This window comes from Entelurus aequoreus, linkage group LG17 (genome assembly GCF_033978785.1).
Source record: "Entelurus aequoreus isolate RoL-2023_Sb linkage group LG17, RoL_Eaeq_v1.1, whole genome shotgun sequence".
In the NCBI taxonomy this organism is placed as follows: domain Eukaryota; kingdom Metazoa; phylum Chordata; class Actinopteri; order Syngnathiformes; family Syngnathidae; genus Entelurus; species Entelurus aequoreus.
Window position 1 is genome coordinate 45,373,866 of NC_084747.1, and position 23,865 is coordinate 45,397,730.

Below are 23,865 nucleotides of genomic sequence, written 5' to 3' on the forward strand. Positions count from 1 at the left end.
CCACATTGTCACCAACATTTACTGTGAAAATCAGTTTAACAGCTCCACGCGAGAAAATACAACAGTGGAAATATCAAAACGATACAAAAATACTAAGTCACAGTACAACGGTAATGCAAACGTGTGCGTCATACTGCAACAAAATGTGAACTGGACCATCCTTTGTCTATTATTTGTTATTCTAACCTGTGATGAGGTGGCGGCTTGTCCAGGGCGTACCCCGCCTTCCGCCCGAATGCAGCTGAGATAAGCTCCAGCACCCCCCCCCCCCCCCCCCCCGCGACCCCAAAAGGGACAAGCGGTAGAAAAATGGATGGATGGATGTTATTCAAACACATTATTTCATATATAATTTTCCATTAGATTTTGTATTCTCTTTAGTATTCCTGATGAAGTCGGCCTATTGTAAATCAAACAGTAAAAAATGCAATTTTGGGGGGAAAAATTTGTAGAAAATGTATTTTACATTTTTTTAACATGAAATTAACTATTTTAAATGTAAAAGTGCATTCAACGTATTTTTGTGCAGTTATTTTTATACTTTATCTATAATTATAATTTTTTCTGATGACAAACTCCAATAAAACCTTACTCCACATTATGCACTGCACTGCAAAAACTGAAATCTAAGTAAGATGAAATATCTCAAATAAGGGTGATATTTGCTTATTTTCTGTCTGATAAGATACTTCTTCTCTCTAAGCAGATTTTATGTTAGAGTGTTTTACTTGTTTTAAGGGTTTTGGTCCTAAATGATCTCAGTAAGATATTACAGCTTGTTGCTGAGATTTTATGACCTATATTGAGTAAAACATGCTTGAAACTAGAATATCAACTGTTGCAAAGCTGTGTCATCAACACTCACAAGTATAAAACTACTTTTGTAAAGTAATAATTTCTTACTTCAAGCATGAAAAAAAAAATCTATATTTAAATCATTATGTCAAGATAATGGCACTAGCATTTACTTAATTTAAGAATATTTTTCAACATATTGAGCAAAAAGGTCCCTATTTTTTTTTTTCTACCAACAAAAGTGCACTTGTTATTAGTCAGAATATACTTATTTTGAGGTATTTTTTGGGTTCATTGAGGTTCGCTCATTTTACTTGTTTTGGAAAGTCTTGACAAGCCGAATTTTCTTGTTCTATTGGCAGATAATTTTGCTTAATTCTAATAAAATACCCCTCATTTTTGTATTTTTTTCCTTGTTTTTGAACACTGACTTTTTGCAGTGTGTGTGAGTAAAAACAATATATTTATTGTTCAAAATTCTTCCCTTTTTTGAATTTTTTTTTTTTTATTGAAGAACGTCACTTTGTTCCCTTAGCAACTGATCATAATGATCATATAAAAAGGTATGAGAGCTGTCACTATGATCCAGTTTAATTACTACAGTACAGCACAAAAAGCACTGTACTTGAAGTGCTATGTGCAGCCTCAACACTAGATGGCGTACATGAGACGAGATGCAGAGGCTTGTTAAAAGGTTAAAAGGGCACATTCAGGGCTCTCTGACCACAGCATGCAAATAAACACAAACAAAAGCCAAACGATTGAATTATTTTTATTTCCTAAGATGTCAAAAACAACCACCTTGCATTGACAAACATCTCCTCTCAGTCCATAAATCACCATGCTCCAAAATGACCCTACTTCTTTTTTATTATATCAATTTATTATCACTTGAGATTGACACATGGCTATTGGCATGAAACGCTAACATCACACACACACACACGCACACGCACTCATGCACAAAAAGTAGTGGATCCCTTTAATTGTGTATTATTATTATTAACGTGAGCTCATTTCTCTCTCCGACTACTTCACGACAACACCGACAGCACGACTGACACATGGCAGGGAAGCCATTTTTTTCTTGTCTTTCTATATATTTTTTTTTTGCAAAAGGTTTACGCAAACAACACACTATTACTCTGTATGCCCCCAACACACACACACACGCACACACACACTGCAGTCATCGCACTGGAGAGACTATTTACAGGGTTTGGATTCATAAAATATTGCACTTATTGGCCCATCGCATGTCACAGCGAGTACTGTGAGCATGCTTTTAAATCTGTTACATAGCCTCGATATTATTTATATATATACACATATATTATATTTATACCAGAATATAAATCTACTTGCAAGGACGGATTTCATGCAATTTTTTCCTGCAGCTATCATCAACTATGCAAACAAACAAACAACCAACGCTAAGAGTCTATATTTTTCATGTTTTGTCTTCTTTTGGCACACTTATTTGAACTGATTGCAAGTGTTCGACAGAACCAAAAGGCTTTTTTTTTTTTATGGAATATTGAAAATAAACTACAACAGCTCACTTGCAGTGCGGCCCGCGCCCACTAGAGGGAGCGCTCGCTCTATGAACACTAACATCAACATTGAACATGCGAACTCCGGGAAGGAAACTATGGCTGTCGGTTCCTCCACTACAGGTGCGTATATAACCACTTTCTTTGCCGTTCCATTTTTATTAGGTAATTCCAACTCATTTTGAGTGTTATTTATGGTGCGTTTTGGACGAATGGAAACCGGGAAATGTTCAAATTAGTCGTGACGTCACATATTAATGACGGTGCACATTCTGAATGCGAAACGTCAATTAAAGAGCATATTTACTACATTATCTGTATGTATTGTGTTTTTTTCGGCCTGTTAAAAGGGGGGAAATATGACAATATATAGCTGTATCCTCTCTGCGTGAGGTTTTTATGCGTGTTTAATTGGAACCCGGAAGTGAATTGAAGAACAAAAACAACATGGCGGATTGTTTTTTTTAAGATGTTTTTTTTTTTAGATGGCCTCGCTTGGACGGCAACTTTAAAGGACAGAGGCCATGGTGGAAATGCTAAAAAAGGCCACTTTTTCAACAATCCAAGGTAGGTCATTTCCCATAGTACAGTAGTGTTCACACAGCGCCTTATTTAACATATTTGGCAACCTTACAAGACTGTAAATAAAAAGCTACACAAAAGTGGTCTTTTTTTTACATTGACTTAGGACTACAAACATGGTGGTTATTGACAGTGTCTCTAATAAGAGTAAGTCTTATTTGCTCGTGTTAGAAGGTGATAAAGGTTAGGCTCTAATACGACAGCGTTTAGTAACTATACCACTAAACAGTCCAAGGAAGGCAAGATGACAAGTTAAAAAAGAAAAAAAAATTAACACCTTACAGGTTACAGGAAGTTGGCGGCCCCTTCCTTTTTAACTCCTCCGGGGGGGCACTAACAGTTGCAGGCGGGCTGCTGGAGGGGCGGAGCACTGTCTGTCAGTTTGGCGGTGGGCGCTCCCGTGGTAACGGCCGGGTCGCCGTCCAAGCTGTCGGACATCTTGTCGCAAATGAGGTCGACCAGACGCTCGAAGGTCTGCTTGACGTTAATGTTGTCCTTGGCGCTGGTCTCGAAGAACTCGAAACCTGCGCAGCGACAGGGAAAGATCACAGGGTGATGGAGTTCACAAAAATGTCGTAATCATTTTTACGTAAATGCAGAAAGAATGAAGAAAGAATATTTTCAGTACCGTATTTTCCGCACTATAAGGCGCACCGGATTATAAGGCGCACCTTCAATGAATGGGATATTTCAAAACTTTGTTCATATATAAGGCGCACCTATGCATCCATTAGATGGAGCTGCGCTAAAGGGAATGTCAACAAAACAGTCAGATAGGTCAGTCAAACTTTATTAATAGATTACAAACCAGCGTTCTGACAACTCTGTTCACTCCTAAAATGAATAAACAGCTGTTTTATTATTTTCCCCGAGGTAAAGTCTGGGACGTGGTGTTTTGTTTATCTTTTAACAACAGCAAGGTATAACATGTAGTGCAACATTGATATCACATAGTGGAGGGGAACTTTTCCCTGATTCAATAAACACGTAAAAAACAGTCTGATACTGTTACGGTAAATCAAACGTCAAATCACAATATAGTAACACTCGAAATAGTGCAGAGCAATAACAATATCAATAACTCAACGTTGCTCAAACGTTAATGTCACACAACACAACACACAAAATAAACATGTAAAGCTCACTTTATGAAGTTATTCCTCATCCACGAATCCCTTGAATTCTTCTTCTTCAGTGTCCGAATTAAACACCATTGATTCGTTTATGTTAAATTCTCTCGCTGCTGCTCTATTCCCGTGTTCTACTGCGTGACTGATCGTCTTAAGTTTAAACTCTGCGTCGTAATCGTGTCTCTTAATAGGAGCCATTTTTGGGTTAGAAGCCCTTCTTCTTCTACGGGGAAAAAGAAGTTGGCGGCTGTTTACCGTAGTTGCGAGACCTAAACTTTATGAAAATGAAGTTTAGGTTTGTTGTAGCTCAATATTGGTCCAAATATAAGGCGCACCGGATTATAAGGCGCACTGTCCGCTTTTGAGAAAATTTGGGGTTTTTAGGTGCGCCTTATAGTGCGGGAAAATACGGTAATCCTACACTCTGAAGTTTCTGCGAAAACATGGAAATCTACGTTTTTAAACATTAATTTCTGCGTGTAAATATCACTTCCGTTTGGAGCCCCTAAAGCAGGCCTGGGCAATTATTTTGACTCAGGGGCCAAATTTAGAGAAAAAAATTTTTCTGGGGTCCGGTATATCTATTTTTAGGAACACTAATACAAAACCTCACAATAATGTCTGATTGAATGCCAAAAACGTTATGACAGACCGCCTTAAAAAAAGGAATGGAATTTAAAAAATGTTTTACTGAATGAGACACCCAGAATAAAAATAAAGAATGTGGGATTTACAATATTAACTATGAAGGATAAAACACTGAATGTTGACAACATATGAACGTCACACCCACTCTCCGTCGACATATTTTACAATCACGCGAAATACAACACAAATGCAACAAAACAGCGAAATATGAACGCGAAGGGTACAAATAAACTCACCTACAATCTGACACATCTGATATATCACTAAGCTTTAGAACTTTGTTGTAAAAATCTCCTTCCGCGTCTGTCCCTGACACCTGCATTTCAGGCTGACACTCTGTGGAAACGCTCCTCCACCCACACTGCTTGGTGCCTGCTGTGACTTAGATTACCATAGTAACTAGAATATCATGCAAAAGCGCAGATTCCAACCATTGAAATACTTTGTATAGTTCAAGACTTACGGTCATTAGAAAACATCACTGCACATCATAATGGCAGCTACAGTTTCCATCTTAAAGATCTAAAAAAAAATATTTGGGAATGTCCGGCGGGCCAGATTGAAAAGCTTAACGGGCCGCATGTGGCCCCCGGGCCTTAATTTGCCCAGGTCTGCCCTAAAGGGACATGGATGTTTTGCGAGATCTCGCAAAATGATTTTTTTCTGTCAGTGAACCGGAAGTAAAACAGACACAGCGATGGAGGCATGCGGGAGCCTACCCATCATCTGTGCTCTGTTGTGGAACCATAATACAATTTTATCTTGCTGATTGTATTGTACCATATGTCCTGGCAAGAAATCTGCGTTCAAAGAAATCTGCGTTCAATGAACTTATTAGTTATTCCCAGAGCCCCAAAAAAGTCTGCGGGCTATAGAGCGTTTTCTATTCGGGCTCCAGTACTCTGGAATGCCCTCCCGGTAACAGTTAGAAATGCTACCTCAGTAGAAGCATTTAAGTCCCATCTTACAAACCCCGTTTCCATATGAGTTGGGAAATTGTATTAGATGTAAATATAAACGGAATACAATGATTTTCAAATCATTTTCAACCCATATTCAGTTGAATATGCTACAAAGACAACATATTTGATGTTCAAACTGATAAACTTTTTTTTTTTGCAAATAATCATTAAGTTTAGAATTTGATGCCAGCAACACGTGACAAAGAAGTTGGGAAAGGTGGCAATAAATACTGATAAAGTTGAGGAATGCTCATCAAACACTTATTTGGAACATCCCACAGGTGTGCAGGCTAATTGGGAACAGGTGGGTGCCATGATTGGGTATAAAAACAGCTTCCCAAAAAATGCTCAGTCTTTCACAAGAAAGGATGGGGCGAGGTACACCCCTTTGTCCACAACTGCGTGAGCAAATAGTCAAACAGTTTAAGAACAACGTTTCTCAAAGTGCAATTGCAAGAAATTTAGGGATTTCAACATCTACGGTCCATAATATCATCAAAAGGTTCAGAGAATCTGGAGAAATCACTCCACGTAAGCGGCATGGCCGGAAACCAACATTGAATGACCGTGACCTTCGATCCCTCAGACGGCACTGTATCAAAAACCGACATCAATCTCTAAAGTATATCACCACATGGGCTCAGGAACCCTTCAGAAAACCACTGTCACTAAATACAGTTTGTCGCTACATCTGTAAGTGCAAGTTAAAGCTCTACTATGCAAAGCGAAAGCCATTTATCAACAACATCCAGAAACACCGCCGGCTTCTCTGGCCCCGAGATCATCTAAGATGGACTCATGCAAAGTGGAAAAGTGTTCTGTGGTCTGACGAGTCCACATTTCAAATTGTTTTTGGAAATATTCGACATCGTGTCATCCGGACCAAAGGGGAAGCGAACCATCCAGACTGTTATCGACGCAAAGTTCAAAAGCCAGCATCTGTGATGGTATGGGGGTGCATTAGTGCCCAAGGCATGGGTAACTTACACATCTGTGAAGGCACCATTAATGCTGAAAGGTACATATAGGTTTTGGAACAACATATGCTGCCATCTAAGCGCTGTCTTTTTCATGGTGGCCCCTGCTTATTTCAGCAAGACAATGCCAAGCCACATTCAGCACGTGTTACAACAGCGTGGCTTCGTAAAAAAAGAGTGCGGGTACTTTCCTGGCCCGCCTGCAGTCCAGACCTGTCTTCCATCGAAAATGTGTGGCGCATTATGAAGCGTAAAATACGACAGCGGAGACCCCGGACTGTTAAACGACTGAAGCTCTACATAAAACAAGAATGGGAAATAATTCCACTTTCAAAGCTTCAACAATTAGTTTCCGCAGTTCCCAATCGTTTATTGAGTGTTGTTAAAAGAAAAGGTGATGTAACACAGTGGTGAACATGCCCTTTCCCAACTACTTTGGCACGTGTTGCAGCCATGAAATCCTAAGTTAATTATTATTTGAAAAAAAAAAATTAAGTTTATGAGTTTGAACATCTTTGAATATCTTTGTAGTGCATTCAATTGAATATGGGTTGAAAAGGATTTGCAAATCATTGTATTCCGTTTATATTTACATCTAACACAATTTCCCAACTCATATGGAAACGGGGTTTGTACATCAGGTATAGTCATAACATGGACATACAGCACTGTGCATCAACTAGTGATAAAGAAAGCACTTTACGGGGATTTTGTGACATTAGTATTTCCGCGTGCAATTTCTGAGGGAATTACAATTCCATATAGTGCACTTCAATTACGTTTATGGCACACTTACCCAACTGTTCTGCAAGCAGCCTTCCGCTATCCACAGACACCACCCGCTCCTCATCCATATCGCACTTATTCCCAGCCAGAACCACTTGCGCGTTATCCCACGAGTACGTTTTTATCTGGGTCGACCTGCAATCGACAACAAGACACAGTTGGGCAAGTTGTTTTGTGGGTCACTGCGTTGCATAGAATCTCCCAAGGAGTCAACGTGATCAGAGGGATGGACAGGATGTAGAGGTGGTCCGCCATTTGGACCGGTCATGGGCCGTGATTGCATCATCGTTAGCTGCGTTAGTCACTGGCAGGAAAGTGGGTCAAGTGCTGTTCTGGGCTCAACATTTGGGGTTTGGTTTATTGTTTTCTCGTCGTCACGACTCGTCCTCTCATTTGTTCCATGCTTCAACTTATTAACATGCTCAATGTGTGACATCACAAGCGCAAAGGTTTAACTTGTAAATGTCTCCTCTTATAATAACATTATAACGCCCTGCATCCAAACAGTATGTCAGTGTTTGCAGAAAAGTCACCGTGACTTAGTGCATTTAGAGAAAGAGCTTAAGGAGCAAATATCTCCTGTGGTGGATGCTGCTGCAGCCTTGACTAAAAGTAGGCCAGCGAACACACCGGCGCTCAAAAACATGAGCGAGAGCGATAGCGCGACATGACGAGTCTGAGGGACAAATGTGATGTTGCCACTCATCTTCTTTGTTTAAAAGATGTGGTTTACTTGAATAGAAACTATGTGCGTTACATGGTGCTGTGAGTGGAATGTGTGTGTGTCACTGACAGGATATGAAGACGTCACACGGTTTAGTTCAGGAGCAGCTGAGGAAGGAATGGTTGCCATGGCAATTCCTTTTTTCATTTCTGCTACATGTCGCAGGGTAAAATGGCAGAAAGGGGGGGAGGAAGCGGAATAAGAGTCAGCGGCGCTTAAGTCAATAGAGAACACATCCGTCTGTGCATGAGTATGGATTGTATTTCTCAAGGTAATGATTGTAACATAGACAAAGGTCAGTCATAAGTATTGATGAAAATATCGGGATAGGTATCAACATTGATGAATCAGTCAGTACCGTATTGTATCTCAGAAAGCAGTTCAGTATATTTTCTCAAGGGAAAATATCATACTACTATGGAAATGGAACTTGGATAGTAGTCAGTGTGCAGCTTGTACAGCAGTGTAGATTTGCAGTCTTCCGAAAATAATATCAATCATATCATCAATAAATATAGTCAATAGGACTATAACAGTTTTAGTACCAGTCAATTGATTCAGGTTTAGTTTTGAACTCTGTTTGTTTGAGTACAGACGTCCCTCACCACATTGTGCTTTGAAGTTTGCCGCTTCACTCTATAACACATTTTTTAAAGCATGCTTTAGGCCTAAATTTAGCATAAAATAGGGTAAATGAACTAAAAATATCAATACTACAGTAGTATTGACCACTAGATGAGACTAAACTTATGAGAGCATGCGGTTCAGAATTGTGGCCACTGTTTGGCTCAGCCTTACTATATTAGATTAAACAAGTGTGAAGGTGACTATGAGGATGTTATTTCATGTCTAGAGGGTTCCCAAATTGTTAAAACCATATTTTCTGTAGAAGGTCGTAAACAGGTTTTTATGCCCTCGCTATAAAAATGTTCGATTTACAATGAATAATTCCTGTATTTACCACGGTCAGGCTAACAAGGGTTTCATTTACTTTGCCTTGTGATGCTCAAGGGTGGTGGAAAGCCAGGAATATTCCATTGTTGAACATAAACCCTAAAAATGTCTAACAACTGTCATGAACTATTATTGTTTTTTGTGATCGGGCTATGGAAGCTTTAAGTATAATATTTCCTACTTTATAAGAGTCTTGAAAGCAGCATTTATGTTAGCTATTTTGAATAGCATTCACTTTGCCTTTGTTTCAATTACAATATTTCCAAATGTTGATAATGTAGTTTCCAAATCCCTTATTGTCATTGTGCACTTACTGTAAATGACAATCACAATACTTTCCACCGTTATAGATCAATCCTCTGCCACCATTACTTCAAGTTAGTAATTTACTGTTATATTACTATTATTTTTGCAGATGCTATTTTGTTTGAATTGCGTAGAGGTTAGTGACATTAGTGATTAAAAAAAAAAGCTTGATCACCATGTTGGGCCTATTGAGCGCAGCATCCATTTACTAACAGTGCACTGCATTTCCTAGTGTGAAAATGCAAGTACAAAAAGGAAGTGCACAGATCTAAACACAGCCATGGTCTCATTAGCCCCGCCCTTTTAAGCACTGTCTAAGTCAGCCAATCAGCTCCCAGCATGCCTTTGTGTTCTACCCGAGCTGTGTCTATGTAATTAGTCTTTTCATGTTATGTTTCCCTTTGGTCTGTGTTTGTTATGACTGCCTTCTAATTGTTGTTTTCCCCCCCTCAGGTTCTGCTTGTTCTGCTCTTCTACACCTCCTTCCATCCACCACAGTAGTATGCAGGTTGGATGTTGTACTGTATGTACACACCTCCCGGCTTCAACTGTGCGCCCTGTTCCATGACGTGCAGCAGATATTTTGTTTGCCCTGACAAGCAAGCTTGTGTCACGTGCTGTTATGGAACTGATGAGCGGCAAGTCGACATCAGCCTTAATGGTAATTGTCAGTCCAGTAAGCATCTAGGTCAAAGGTCCAAAGGCTGTATAAGCTATGGAGTTGCTGTATGTAAGTATTTTTTGTGTTTTTTCTAGAGTGACATTGACAACCTAGAAACCTGGTTGCTAAAGATGGCTTAATGTGGCCCATTTAAGACACAATATTATTTGAGCTTGCATGTGACCCATGGATGCATCAGACATGTTACAGTATAAAATACATACAACCCAGACTCACCAGTCCTGCACGGCGCCAAAGGACTCCTCGTTGGTGATGTCATACATGAGGATGAAGCCCATGGCGCCGCGGTAGTAGGCCGTGGTGATGGTCCTGTAACGCTCCTGGCCTGCTGTGTCCTACACACACACACATACACATGTTCTGTTCACTGTCATGCTCATGCCATTGTTAATCAGATTGCAAGGCAGCATAAACCATATAGGCTGCTGTGCACACATTTAATCACATCTTTGTATTGTGTTCATGATGCAGACATTGTTCTGCTGATTGTCTCTGTCATTCTGCACTCAAATAGAACGGTGACTCATTTGGGTCTCTTTCTTGTCAGGCTCCGCCATGTTAGCTGTGAACAGAGTTCAGCTTATAATGATAAAGTGATGACAAATTCTGTCTTTAAAACGAGTATAATGCTATTCAGTGACACACGTTCCCATTGTAAATAAATATATTTTATCCACTCCAGGGTTAAACTGTGTCATAACACGCAAGTTTATTTATGTTTTTGATTGGTTAGACCTTCTCTGCATCATAACTAGTGCTGTTCCTGGAACCGTTACGGTCAATTTGTTCATGTTTAGAAACACATATTCCAAAAGTTACTAATAGAAATAGCATTCATCCGTTTCTGTCACAGCCCGGGTGCATTCCAATGTGCACTCGTCTGTGCGCTCTCCTGATTGCACCTCCAAGAGCGCACCTGCACGCGTCCACTCCTGCAGAAGCTGCGCCGGTGCACAGCTGCAATCAATCGCCAGCAATCAACGCACCTGAAGCTGATGATGAGACCTGCCTTCTTAAGCCGGCACAACCTGCTATCCGGCGCCAGAACGTAGCTACCTGTCCTGTACAGTAAGCCAAACCAATCTAGCTCTATGCATACTCTCTCTCTGTGCTTCTCCCCCTCCGTGTTGATTTGTCTCATGTTTTCTTGTCGATCCAACAGCCTCCCTCCGTTACGAGCTGCGCGTCTCGTCTCCCCGCGTTCCCTCTGCCTCTTGGATCTCGACCTCCCGCCTGGACACGGACCTTCAACGCCCCACTATAGCCCCGACTTCCTGCCTGCTGACGGACCTCCGAGCTCTGCCTTGTCCCTCTTGATCTTCCGCCTCTCGCTCAACACTACCGGTAACACTCAACAGCTAATCACCACACATAGTCTCACACACACACTTTTTGTATTCGTCACACTCCATTTCCCTTGTTTATATATATTATTATTTGTTATTTATAAAAGTGAAACTGCCAATGATTGTCACTCACACACTAGGTGCGGTGAAATTATCCTCTGCATTTGACCCATGCCTACAGGGCATGGGTCATGAGCAGCAGCGGTGGCCACGCCCAGGAATCATTTGGTGATTTAACCCCCAATTCCAGCTGTTGATGCTGAGTGCCAAGCAGGGAGGTAATGGGTTTCATTTTTATAGTCTTTAGTATGACTCGGCCGGGGTTTGAACTCACGACCTACCGATCTCAGGGCGGACACTCTAACCACAAGGCCACAGACCTGGATATATATATATAGTATATATACATATATAAATAAAACATAGAGCTAAATATGACTTCCCTCTGTACACATAACACTTTCAGAGTCAAACTGTGGCCAACATAGAACTTTTATAATGGTACAGGCAGTGTTACGTAACATTTTAACATTCTTACAAGTGTGAAAATAGTGGACCGATCACCTTTTGACGCGTGACTGAGACATTCTTTTTTTGCTGTCGATGTACTTAGCAGCCAGGACAAAGACTCATATGTCTAATTTGGCAAAATGCCCCTTGAAGGAGTTGATCAATCAGCCTTAGGTGATGAATGGATAACTTTAGTATCGCATGGTAGCGGTAGCCATATTTTACTGAGCATCCGGGATATCTTTCCAACGTCTTGTGTTGGATCTTATTAGATTGACTAAAGGTTTGCAGGTGTTGGCATCAGCTGGTGAAAAAACCTCCTGGTAGGAGAAGAAACGCCAGCTGCACTTTTGGCGACAAAACCTGAATGAACATTCTGACGTGTGCCTGATCATGAAGGAGTGCATGTGGGCTAATGTTTACATGCCGTTTGCTACTAGTTACATAATGAACAACATGCCTGTGCTGCACAGTTGTTCCGCCTACAGCAAAGTGTGTTTCGCGGGCGTCTGTGAATGATGATGGAGGACTTTTGGCTGCTCCACTTGGCGCCGGTTATGCTCATGCTTTGCTCTCTGTCGACGTGCACATGGCAACAACGGCAGCGTAGCCAAAGGACCGCTCTGACCTTCACTCTGCAGAGATGGAGCTCGCAGTATACACACACACAGCGGCGACCTTTTAACCGCATGCAATGACACACAAAAAAGGCACATTTTGTGCACGGACGATAGTGTTTCATTACAGAGCTGCCTTTAACTATTACAAGATTTTACAAGATGCTACCAGCTTTTTTGTCCTGGGTTCATCAGACAGTGGTGCAGTGTGCTACTCTAATTTCCTTTTTGTTCTCATTTAAAAAGACAGAGCATGACTGGAAATAAAAGCTGCTGAGTCGTGCAAATTGGAGCTCAATGAAAAGCTGGACGCGTGCGGCTGGCGGGAAATTAATCAATCTAATCGGCTGACGGCATCAAGTGGAGATGCGGTGGGCGGAGGCTGAATCCCAACTCCACATTTGAGCTTTTAGGCAAATTTTTTGCAAAGCTCAGACAATCGTAGACAAGAGGAGTCACTTGGCAAGCTCCAGCAGCGGGGCTGACTGACTGCTGACATGTCACACAGATCTGCAACTTTCACACAGCAAACCAATATCCTTTAATTGGTTTATTGCTGTAGATGCAGTGTCTGATGTGACGCATAAAATACAGCAACAATTGCTTTCAACGCAACAGGACGGTAGAAATAAGTCTTGGGTGTCAAACTTTCTGACCTTCCCTTTTACACAATGAAGGCACTTGCCACTTTTACGGCTGGAATGCTACATCAGAAGTTCGACTTTACCCCCCAAACTCTCTCTCTCTCGTGCTGTTCATAGAGAATTACGTGAAAAAAGACAGCTTTTGCTGGTAGCGTGAAAGAGGGGCTAATAGCTGCTACCGCTAGCTTGTTATCAGGACTCCTCTTCTTCCTATCCAGGAGATCGCAAAAAGCCGCTGCCTGAGCAGGGCTCAGAAAATCTGCAGAGACTCCTCCCACCCCCGCCAAGGACTGTTTTCACTGCTGGACTCTAGAAAGAGGTTCCGCAGCCTCCAAAACAGAACCTCCAGGTTCTGTAACAGCTTCTTCCCTCAGGCCATAAGACTCTTGAACGCATCATAATAATCCCCTCAATTCCCCCCAAAAATGGATTAACTCGCTGGAATATAAAGACAATATAACATACATCCATAAACCTGGATGCATATGCAAAAGTGCAATATATTTATCTGTACAGTAATCTATTTATTTATATCTGCACCTTATTGCTTTTTTATCCTGCACTACCATGAGCTAATGCAACGAAATGTCGTTCTTATCTGTACTGTAAAGTTCAAATTTGAATGACAATAAGTCTAAGTCTAAGTTATCAACTGGTTGGTTAGTTGCTTGTCATTAAAGGGAGTGTAAGCGCCACAATGATAAATATGTTAATGTTCAAAAGTCACTTAAAACATTGCCTATGATTACAGTAACCAATATATGTTGGAAAACTAGATCGTATTCCAATGTTATGACTTTGTTCTACTAAATTCACTAATTTTATTGGATTATTTTTCTTGGTCACATCACACATTTGTGAATATATCCCCTTACTACACTTACAACTTTTTCTTGTAATATTCTTTCTTTCTTTTTAAAGAAATATGACCATTCTCCTCACCATTACAACTCTTTTCCCGGAACATTGGACACATTTTTATCGTAACATCCCAACTTTATTCTTTTAATGTTACCGCTTTTTTTCTTTTAATATGACTTTGCAAGAAAACATGTCTTCTCGGAAATTCCGACTTTTTTCTACAAAAAAATACGAATTCTCTGAAATGTTTTGCAACATTGCATCTATGTTCTTGTACTGGCACAACTATGTTTGTGTAATATTACAATATGTTTTTTATAACAATAGTTTTATTTGTACAATATTATGACTTTGTTCTAAAAAATACCATGTTCCTCATAATTTTCCGTCTTTTATAAATGTAAATTTAAGAAAAACAACTTTACTTTCATATCTTTAAAAATAAATCATAACAGTATGACACCGTATGCAATAAAGACTTTTTGTAATATTAAGACTTTTTCCTCAAGAAATATAAACATTCTTCTGACATTACAACATTTTTCTCATAACATGTCGACTTTCGTATCGTAACATACTAACTATATATTCTTTTAACATTACAGCTTTTTTCTCTCAATAAAACTTTGCGGGAAAACACGACTTCTCTGAAATTGTGACTTTTTTCGCAAAAAAATTTGACTTCTAATTTTTTTGTAACTTTACTACAATGTTCTTGTAACTGCACAACTTCATTCTTGTAATATTAAGATATATTTTGATGACATTACAGTTGTGTTTGCGCAATACTGTACTATGACTTGGTTCTAAAAGAATACCAGGTTTCTCGTTACATCCTGAATTTTTCTTGTAAGATTCCGCAGTTTTTTTCTTCGTAATGTTACATTTTCACAATATTGAAAAAAAATGTTTGTTAACAATACGACACACTATATGCAATATGCTAGTATATATTTTTGATAAACTGCCATATGCTATCCATTAGTGGTGGGAATCTTTGGGCACCTCATGATTCGATTACGATTCAGGAGCAATATATATATTTTTGATACGTCTTTATTTTTGTACATTGATGCAGTTTTACGTTTGTTTTCGTTTCATTAGATAAGCGTTTACCACTTGCAACTTTAAAAACAGTGTATGTAGTAAGAAACAGTTGAATAAATTTGCACATTTATTAAATTAATACAAATGTGTGCAAAACTGAAACATAAGTGGCTTGTGGCGGTCAGTCAAATTCTACAATTGTCTGCATTACTTTATTTACAATAAATACATCGATTATTGACGTTTACTAATCGATTTTATAACCGTCCATGTCCGAATTGCGATGCATCTAAAAATCGATTATTTTTCCCACCTCTACTATCCATACCCGTTATGGCATGATTATTACCCAAAAAAACTGCATTAAGAGCTTCTTTCTTTTAAATAGGCTCCAGCCCCCCGCGACCCTGAGAAGGACCCTCCATCCATCCATTTTCTACCGCTTGTCCCTTTCGGGGTCGCGGGGGGTGCTGCAGCCTTCCTCAGCTGCATTCGGGTGGAAGGCGGGGTACACCCTGGACAAGTCGCCACCTCATTGCAGGGCCCCTGAGAAGGACAAGCAGTAGAAATTGGATGGATGGAAATAGAGATGTCCGATAATATCGGACTGCCGATATTATCGGCCGATAAATGCTTTAAAATGTAATATCGGAAATTATCGGTATCGGTTTCAAAAAGTACAATTTATGACTTTTTAAAAACGCAGCTGTACGGAGTGGTATACGGACGTAGGGAGAAGTACAGAGCGCCAATAAACCTTAAAGGCACTGCCTTTGGGTGCCGGCCCAATCACATAATATCTACGGCAAAGCCATGTATGCAAGGCTATACTTGGTCAACAGCCATACAGGTCACACTGAGGGTGACTGTATAAACAACTTTAACACTGTTACAAATATGCGCCACACTGTGAACCCACACCAAACAAGAATGAAAAATCACATTTCGGGAGAACATCCGCACCGTAACACAACATAAACACAACAGAACAAATACCCAGAACCCCTTGCAGGACTAACTCTTCCAGGACGCTACAATATACACCCCCCGCTACCCCCTACCCCCCCAACCCCGCCCACCACAACCTCCTCATGAGCATGTACCAAAATCCAAGCTGCTGTTTTGAGGCACGTTAAAAAAAATAATGCACTTTGTGACTTCAATAATAAATATGGCAGTGCCATGTTGGCATTTTTTTCCATAACTTGAGTTGATTTATTTTGGAAAACCTCGTTACATTGTTTAATGCATCAAGCGTGGCATCACAACAAAATTAGGCATAATAATGTGTTAATTCCACGACTGTATATATCGGTATCGGTTGATATCGGAATCGGTAATTAAGAGTTGGACAATATCGGAATATCGGATATCGGCAAAAAAGCCATTATCGGACATCTCTAGATGGAAACATTGATTTGTATGACAGAGGAGCTATTAGTTGCTAATGCTAACTTACTAATTAGTTGCTATACCTGTTTTCATCAAAGCACGAGAATGATGAATATGTTAATAATGTTCAAATGTCACTTAAAACATTGTCTATGGTTACAGTATCCAATGAGTGTTGTTAATGGATTGTGTTCCAATGTAGGCCCAAAAATAATTTCAGCGCATTGGTTTTTTAGGCACAATCCTACTGAATCCTCTTTGAAATCAAGCTACACTCAATGATGAATATCTCAGTGTATTAATAGAGCACTGATGACATCATCCTGGAGGCTTAACCAGCCACTTCACTGCAAGTCTCAGCTGCGTCTGGGCTCAATTAGAGGCAGTCAAGCCAGTCCACTGGATGCAATTTAAAACACACACGACCCGTCTCGTCGGTGTTGAGATTCACTTTACAGTCCTTCAAGAGTTGAATGTCAGGGTCTGGCTTAATTGCTGCAAAAGAGTGTAACTATGACATGAGAACACGATCTCTGCAGGAACGTTAACCTTCAGTGTGAAATTGAAAAGAGGAACGAGAAGTGAGATATTACACTGCAGCTCCTAATTAATGAAGCTTCAGATGATCATCACTTCCAAGCACACACACACACACACACATTGGCGGGAAGGTGTTGCGTGCGTGTTGTTCCCCACTGGGCGCCAAGCTGACACTTACTAGTCTCTTGTCAGAAATGTTCAGGGTTCCATCTGTCTCCAAGCACAAAGACACAATGCAAGATCGCCCTTAAGATGGCGTTTTTGTTTTTTTATATCAACAAGCGAGCAGATGTGCCACACCCCGCTAGTGTTGCAGTCTTTGTACTTGTAGTTTTTAAACAAAAACATGAAGCCCTGACCTCTCACCGCACCTAAAATGTTCCTAATTGATGGATGAAGATAAGGAAAGAGGCAGAGTGAGCGAGCAAAGATAGATGGAGATAAGATGAGGAAAAAAGGGAGTGTAAGGTCGCTTTTTAAAGCTCCCACTTGTGTTGATTAAAATCAATGTGCAGAATAAATCCAAAGCTGACAGGAACATTCCGTACCCATATCTGCAGCTTGATCCTCTTGTCGTTTTTGTACACCGTTTTCACTTTGAAGTCGATGCCCACGGTGCTGACAAAGGCCGAGGTGAAGGCGTCGTCAGCGTAGCGGAAAAGGAAGGACGTCTTGCCCACGCTGCTGTTGCCGATGATCAGCAGCTTGAACATGTAGTCAAAGTTTTGGTCGCCGCCCTCACCCTTCCCTTTTGCATCCTGAGTGGCAGCCATCTGCAGCAGCATATAGAACAAGTGGAGGAAAAGGAGGCTTTCAAGGTACTTTTTAAGGGTGCAATGGGGTTGCAGCTTTAAAGGCCTACTGAAACCCACTACTACCGACCACGCAGTCTGATAGTTTCTCTTGCATCGCCACAATGTTCTTGTAATGGCACATTTCAATGATGAAATCTTAACATTGCAACACATGCCAATACGGCCGGGTTAACTTATAAAGTGCAATTTTAAATTTCCCGGGAAACTTCTGGCTGAAAATGTTTCGGTATGGTGACGTTTGCGCGTGACGTCACGGGTTGAAGCAGACATTTTGGAATAGCACGGTGGCCAGCTCAAGTTGTCTGTTTTCACCACATAATTCCACAGTATTCTGGACATCTGTGTTGGTGAATCTTTTGTAATTTGTTCAATTAACAATGGTGACTGCAAAGAAGAAAGCTGTAGGTTGGATCGGTGTATTAGCGGCTGGCTACAGCAACACAACCAGGAGGACTTTGAGTTGGATAGCAGACGCGCTACCGTGAGTACAGCTTTGGCTTCCAAACATTTGATCGTTTGCCCGTACGTGCGTGGCGCTATGTGCATGTCACGTACGTAACTTTGGGGAAATATATGTTTCTTGCCGACTCTGATGGCGGCCGGGGTGTCGTCGAAAGCTACAACGCCGTCCGCCGCAGCGCCGCTGTCCTCACCTTGACTTCCTCATTTTCCGGGCTGCCGACCGCACCGATCATCGCGGTGAAGTCCTTCGTCGCGCCGTCGATCGCTGGAACGCAGGTGAGCACGGGTCGTGATGAGCAGATGAGGGCTGGCGTAGGTGGAGAGCTAATGTTTTTAGCATAGCTCTGTCGAGGTCCCGTAGCTAAGTTAGCTTCAATGGCGTCGTTAGCAACAGCATTGCTAGGCTTTGCCAGGCAGTACAGCGTTAACCGTGTGGTTACAGGGCCAGGGTTTAATAGTAATAGTAGTATTGTTGATCTTCTGTCTATCCTTCCAGTCAGGGGCTTATTTATTTTGTTTCTATCTGCATTTAAGCATGATGCTATCACGTTAGCTCCGTAGCTAAAGTGCTTCACCGATGTATTGTCGTGGAGATAAAAGTCACTGTGAATGTCCATTTCGCGTTCTCGACTCTCATTTTCAAGAGGATATAGTATCCGAGGAGGTTTAAAATACAAATCCGTGATCCACAATAGAAAAAGGAGAGAGTGTGGAATCCAATGAGCCCTTGTACCTAAGTTACGGTCAGAGCGAAAAAAGATACTTCCTGCACTGCACTCTAATCCTTCACTCTCATGTTCCTCATCCACAAATCTTTCTTCCTGGCTCAAATTAATGGGGTAATCGTCGCTTTCTCAGTCCGAATCGCTCTCGCTGCTGGTGTAAACAATGTGCAAATGTGAGGAGCCCTTCAACCTGTGACGTAACGCTACTTCCGGTACAGGCAAGGCTTTTTTTATCAGCGACCAAAACTTTTTCGTCGATGTTCTCTACTAAATCCTTTCAGCAAAAATATGGCAATATCGCGAAATGATCAAGTATGACACATACAATGGATCTGCTATCCCTGTTTAAATAAGAAAATGTCATTTCAGTAGGCCTTTAAGCACAGTGACGAACATTTTATTAGATTATTTTTCCTGGTCACGTCACACATTTGTAAATATTCACTTAAATAAACTTAAAACATCCCAACTTTTTATTGAAAAAATGTGACCATTCTTCCGTCATCACGACTTTTCTATCGAAACATCCTAACTTTATACTTTTAATATGACAGCTTTTTTCTCCTAATATGACTTGCATGTTTCACAAAAAATTGCAACTTTACTTCTCTTACATCGCCACAATGTTCTTGTAATGGCACAACTTTATTCATGTAATAGTGCAGTTTTTTTTACGCATTAGTATGACATTGTTCCAACACCATACCACGTTTTTCATAATATTCCCACATTTTTTCTTTTAAAAATTCTCAGTTTTTTTCCTTGTAATGTTTCATTTGTGTAGACTTTATTTTCACTATTTAAAAAAAAAAGAAAAAGGGAATGTTTCATAACAATATGACACTACATGCAATATGCCAGTTTATTTTTGGAAATCATATGGCCCCATTCCTGGGTGGATCTCTTGGAAGGTGGGGGATTAATCATTTTTGCAATGCAGTTGCTTAAAATGATGGAAAGCACCACTCTATAGCAACTAACACTGTGGTCAAAATTGGAATTGCCACTAAACACATTTTAAGATACTCAACACACTACTGGCTGCTATAGTGGATAGTGCCATTCGTCATGATTCATGTGTCATTTAAACCGTGACAAATGGGGCCATATCAATCACCTTCCGACTGTATGCTAGTTATTAGGGGTGCTAAACAATTTATTCACATTTGAATAACGATTCTAATATTCGTATTCTTAACCGTTTCATAATTTTTATATTAGTATTTTTTTAAATATATTATTACATAATATAATATATTATTATGTCAATATATATTAATGTAAAACTATTTATATAAACATATAACATATACATACATATATATATATACACACACACACACACACACACATATATATATATATATATAAATATATATATATATATATATACATACATACATACATATATATATATACACACATATATATATAGATACATATATATATATACACACTTATATACATACATATATATATATATATACGCATATATATATACACACACATATATACATACATATATATACACACATATATATACATATGTACATATATACACACATATATATATACGTATATATATATATATACACATATACATATATATATATACATATATATGTACATATATATACACATATATATATATACATGTACACATATATACATATATATATATATATATATATATATATATATATATATATATACACACTTTTAAAATATGTTTTTAGGCCATTTCCGCACTTTTTCACTGCGCCATATACATCAGCAGCCAAGAGGAGCTTTTGTAACTTGTTTTGAAAAGGTTTCATTGTTTTTATATCAAATAATATATTTCGAGAATTGAGTTGAAACAAGAATCGATTCTGAATCAAATCATCGGAATTGGAATTGTGTGTAGATGGCCTATGCCTACTCGTCAAACCCATTATGGTATGTTTATTACTCAAAATAACAGCATGATGATGGTCATTAGAAGTGAGAGAACATGCTGATTTTTGTGGATGAATCACTACTCTGTGTTAATTTATAAAATTGGAGTGAAAGAAAAAAACATCTGCGGGGCACCGCCTCCTCTGCCTGTGTATGCATCCACAGCCATCACTGATTGTCTGCAAATACTTCTATTTTTATACTCATTTCTATGACAGCCAGTCAGGAGAGGACACAGTCATCTTTGCTCCAAGGTGAACCGTGCAGACAAAACCATCACTGCACTCATTGGTGACAAACGTGGAGCTTTGCTCTTCCTTTTCATAGCATACACAAATATGTTTTCAATATATCCATCTGCATGCACATCTTTGCAAGGGCATGTCATAAAACAGCTGTCAAACATGCTATTGGATAATATATGGATCATAATGACTGATATAAAAAAATGGGGGGGGGGGGCGTGCTGGCTAATGCTAGCAATCTGATGGCGAGGTCATTTAATGAATTTAACGAATTATCAAGCATTCATAGATGAAGCTAGCAGTATAGTATTAGGACATGATAAAAAAACAAACCTGTCTCGAAGGCTTTGGCTCGATTTCAGTCGGCGCCAAATAAATTATCTGCCTTTATTTCCCTATGAAATATTTCTTTTTTTTTTTTCCTTCCCACCCTCCGCGTCGCTCGTTGCCAGTGTGGAAGCGATTTCAGCACCGGGGAGCTGTTCCAACCACATCTCGCCCGCCCTCTTCAGTAGCGCTCTGACGTCATTGCCGAGCATCATGGGAGTTGTTGTTTTCTGGCTACTCAAACCCGGAAGTGCCGCAACGTTTTTTTATATATATAAAGAGAGCGTTGACTGCATGGCTAGATTAGCATTAAACGCGTTACGTCTGTCCACAGGTGTGTTATTTACGACAGAAAGTTACAAAGCAATAATAATAAATAACCCCTCGAAGGCTCATGTTTAATGAGCGTCGTAAATATGGCCTCTATAGCGTGACAAACATAGCAAACATCTCCAATGACAGTGTTGAATATTGTAGTCCTACCTTCCCGTACAAGTCCATTTTTGTCCCCCCACAGCGCGTTGGCGGGATTATTTATTTGTTGTCTTTTCAGGACGTCTTCTTTTACGTCACTTTAGCATCCCCGCCCCCAATCAGTAATAATAATAAAAAAAGGCCTGGTGAATATCATTATGGGGGCTCTCTTTGATGTGAATAAAGCCGTACTAAACCTGGAAGATAACAACAGGAGGTAATTACTATGGTGAGAGTGGTTTGTTTACCATATTAAGAGAAGGCATGATTGCATAACACACACTAGCACTAACCTGTGGTCGGGCAAAAGTACAGAAACCTACTTTAAATAATTTATGTGCAGTCCAGGTAGGGAGCACACACTTTTTGCGAATAATGTTTGCCGTAATTTACCACTTATTATTATTATTATTTTTATTTTTTTATTTTTTATTTGTTAATGTTTTTATTGAACAACAAACATACATTTATAATTCACACAAAAGTCATGGCACTTTCAACATCAAGGAAAGAAAACAAAAGCAAATATGAAAAAAGACAAAAAGGGCTGCCTAAATCACTTTAAATGTTTTTAACAAGATATCAATTTAAGGGCTTTTCTAATCTTAATCATTATCCAATATTTGATTGATAATTTTAAGCCAATTAGAAAATGTAGGCCTTACTTTCATAAATCGACATTTATGTAGAAAAGTACAGAAACATACTTTAAATAATTGATGTCCAGTCCAGGTAGGGAGCACACAATTATTAACGAAGTCTTTTTGCAAATAATGTTTGCCGTAATTTACCACTTATTATTATTATTATTTTTATTTTATTATATATTTTTTTTATTTTATTTTTTTTATTGAACAACAAACATACATTTATAATTCACACAAAAGTCATATGGAACTTTCAACATCAAGGAAAGAAAACAAAAGCAAATACAGAGAGTTATAATATTAAAAAATATGGGGGGGAAAAGACAAAAAGGGCTGCCTAAATCACTTTAAATGTTTTTAACAAGGATATCAATTTAAGGGCTTTTCTACTCTTAATCATTATCCAATATTTGATTGATAATTCTAAGCCAATTAGAAAATGTAGGCCTTACTTTCATAAATCGACATTTATGTAGAAAAGTACAGAAACATACTTTAAATAATTTATGTCCAGTCCAGGTAGGGAGCACACACTTATTAACCGAGTCTTTTTGCGAATGATGTTTGTCGTAATTTACCACTTATTATTATTATTATTATTATTATTATTTATTTTTATTTTTATTTTTATTGAACAAAAAACATATATTTATAATTCACACAAAAGTCATGGCACTTTCAACATCAAGGAAAGAAAACAAAAGCAAATACAGATCGAGTAATAAATAATACAAAAAAATATGGAAAAAAAAAAAAAAGATAAGAAGGGCTGCCTAAATCACTTTAAATGTTTTTAACAAAGATATCAATTTAAGGGTTTTTCTACTCTTAATCATATTTGAATGATATTTGTAACCCATTAAGCCAATTAGAAAATGTAGGCCTTACTTTCATAAATCGACATTTATCTAGAAAAGTACAGAAACAAACTTTGAATAATTTATGTCCAGTCCAGGTAGGGAGCACACACTTATTAACCGAGTCTTTTTGCGAATAATGTTTGCCGTAATTTACCACTTATCATTATTATGATTATTATTATTATTTGTATTTTTTTTTTTTTTAAATTGAACAAGAAACATACATTTATAATTCACACAAAAGTCATGGCACTTTCAACATCAAGGAAAGAAAACAAAAGCAAATACAGATAGAGTAATAATACTAAAAAATATG

The 23,865-nt window shown here is 39.0% G+C and overlaps 1 protein-coding gene across 2 annotated transcripts; it reads right to left on the minus strand.

Annotated features, from left to right (window-relative positions):
* Window positions 1–1,551: 1,551 nt before the first annotated feature.
* Window positions 1,552–22,179, minus strand: rab3c (RAB3C, member RAS oncogene family). 2 transcript variants are annotated; one of them, XM_062025764.1, is made up of 5 exons: window positions 22,052–22,179; window positions 17,605–17,829; window positions 10,316–10,434; window positions 7,444–7,568; window positions 1,552–3,454 (listed from the first exon to the last, which is right to left on the minus strand). In XM_062025764.1, exons 1-5 carry the CDS (start codon window positions 22,067–22,069, stop codon window positions 3,264–3,266), a joined length of 678 nt encoding a protein of 225 aa, XP_061881748.1. In that variant the 5' UTR covers window positions 22,070–22,179; the 3' UTR covers window positions 1,552–3,263. The 2 variants fall into 2 exon arrangements, with proteins under 2 accessions (XP_061881748.1, XP_061881749.1); XM_062025765.1 differs by lacking the exon at window positions 22,052–22,179 and adding an exon at window positions 21,575–21,728.
* Window positions 22,180–23,865: the final 1,686 nt, after the last annotated feature.

Excerpts from the sequence above, each read along its gene's own strand:
- rab3c (XM_062025764.1), bottom strand. Across the intron at positions 7,569-10,315 it reads TTTGGCGCCGTGCAGGACTG|GTCGACCCAGATAAAAACGT; the intron begins GTGAGTCTGGGT and ends TGTCGATTGCAG. Across the intron at positions 3,455-7,443 it reads GCTGCTTGCAGAACAGTTGG|GTTTCGAGTTCTTCGAGACC; the intron begins GTAAGTGTGCCA and ends GTCGCTGCGCAG.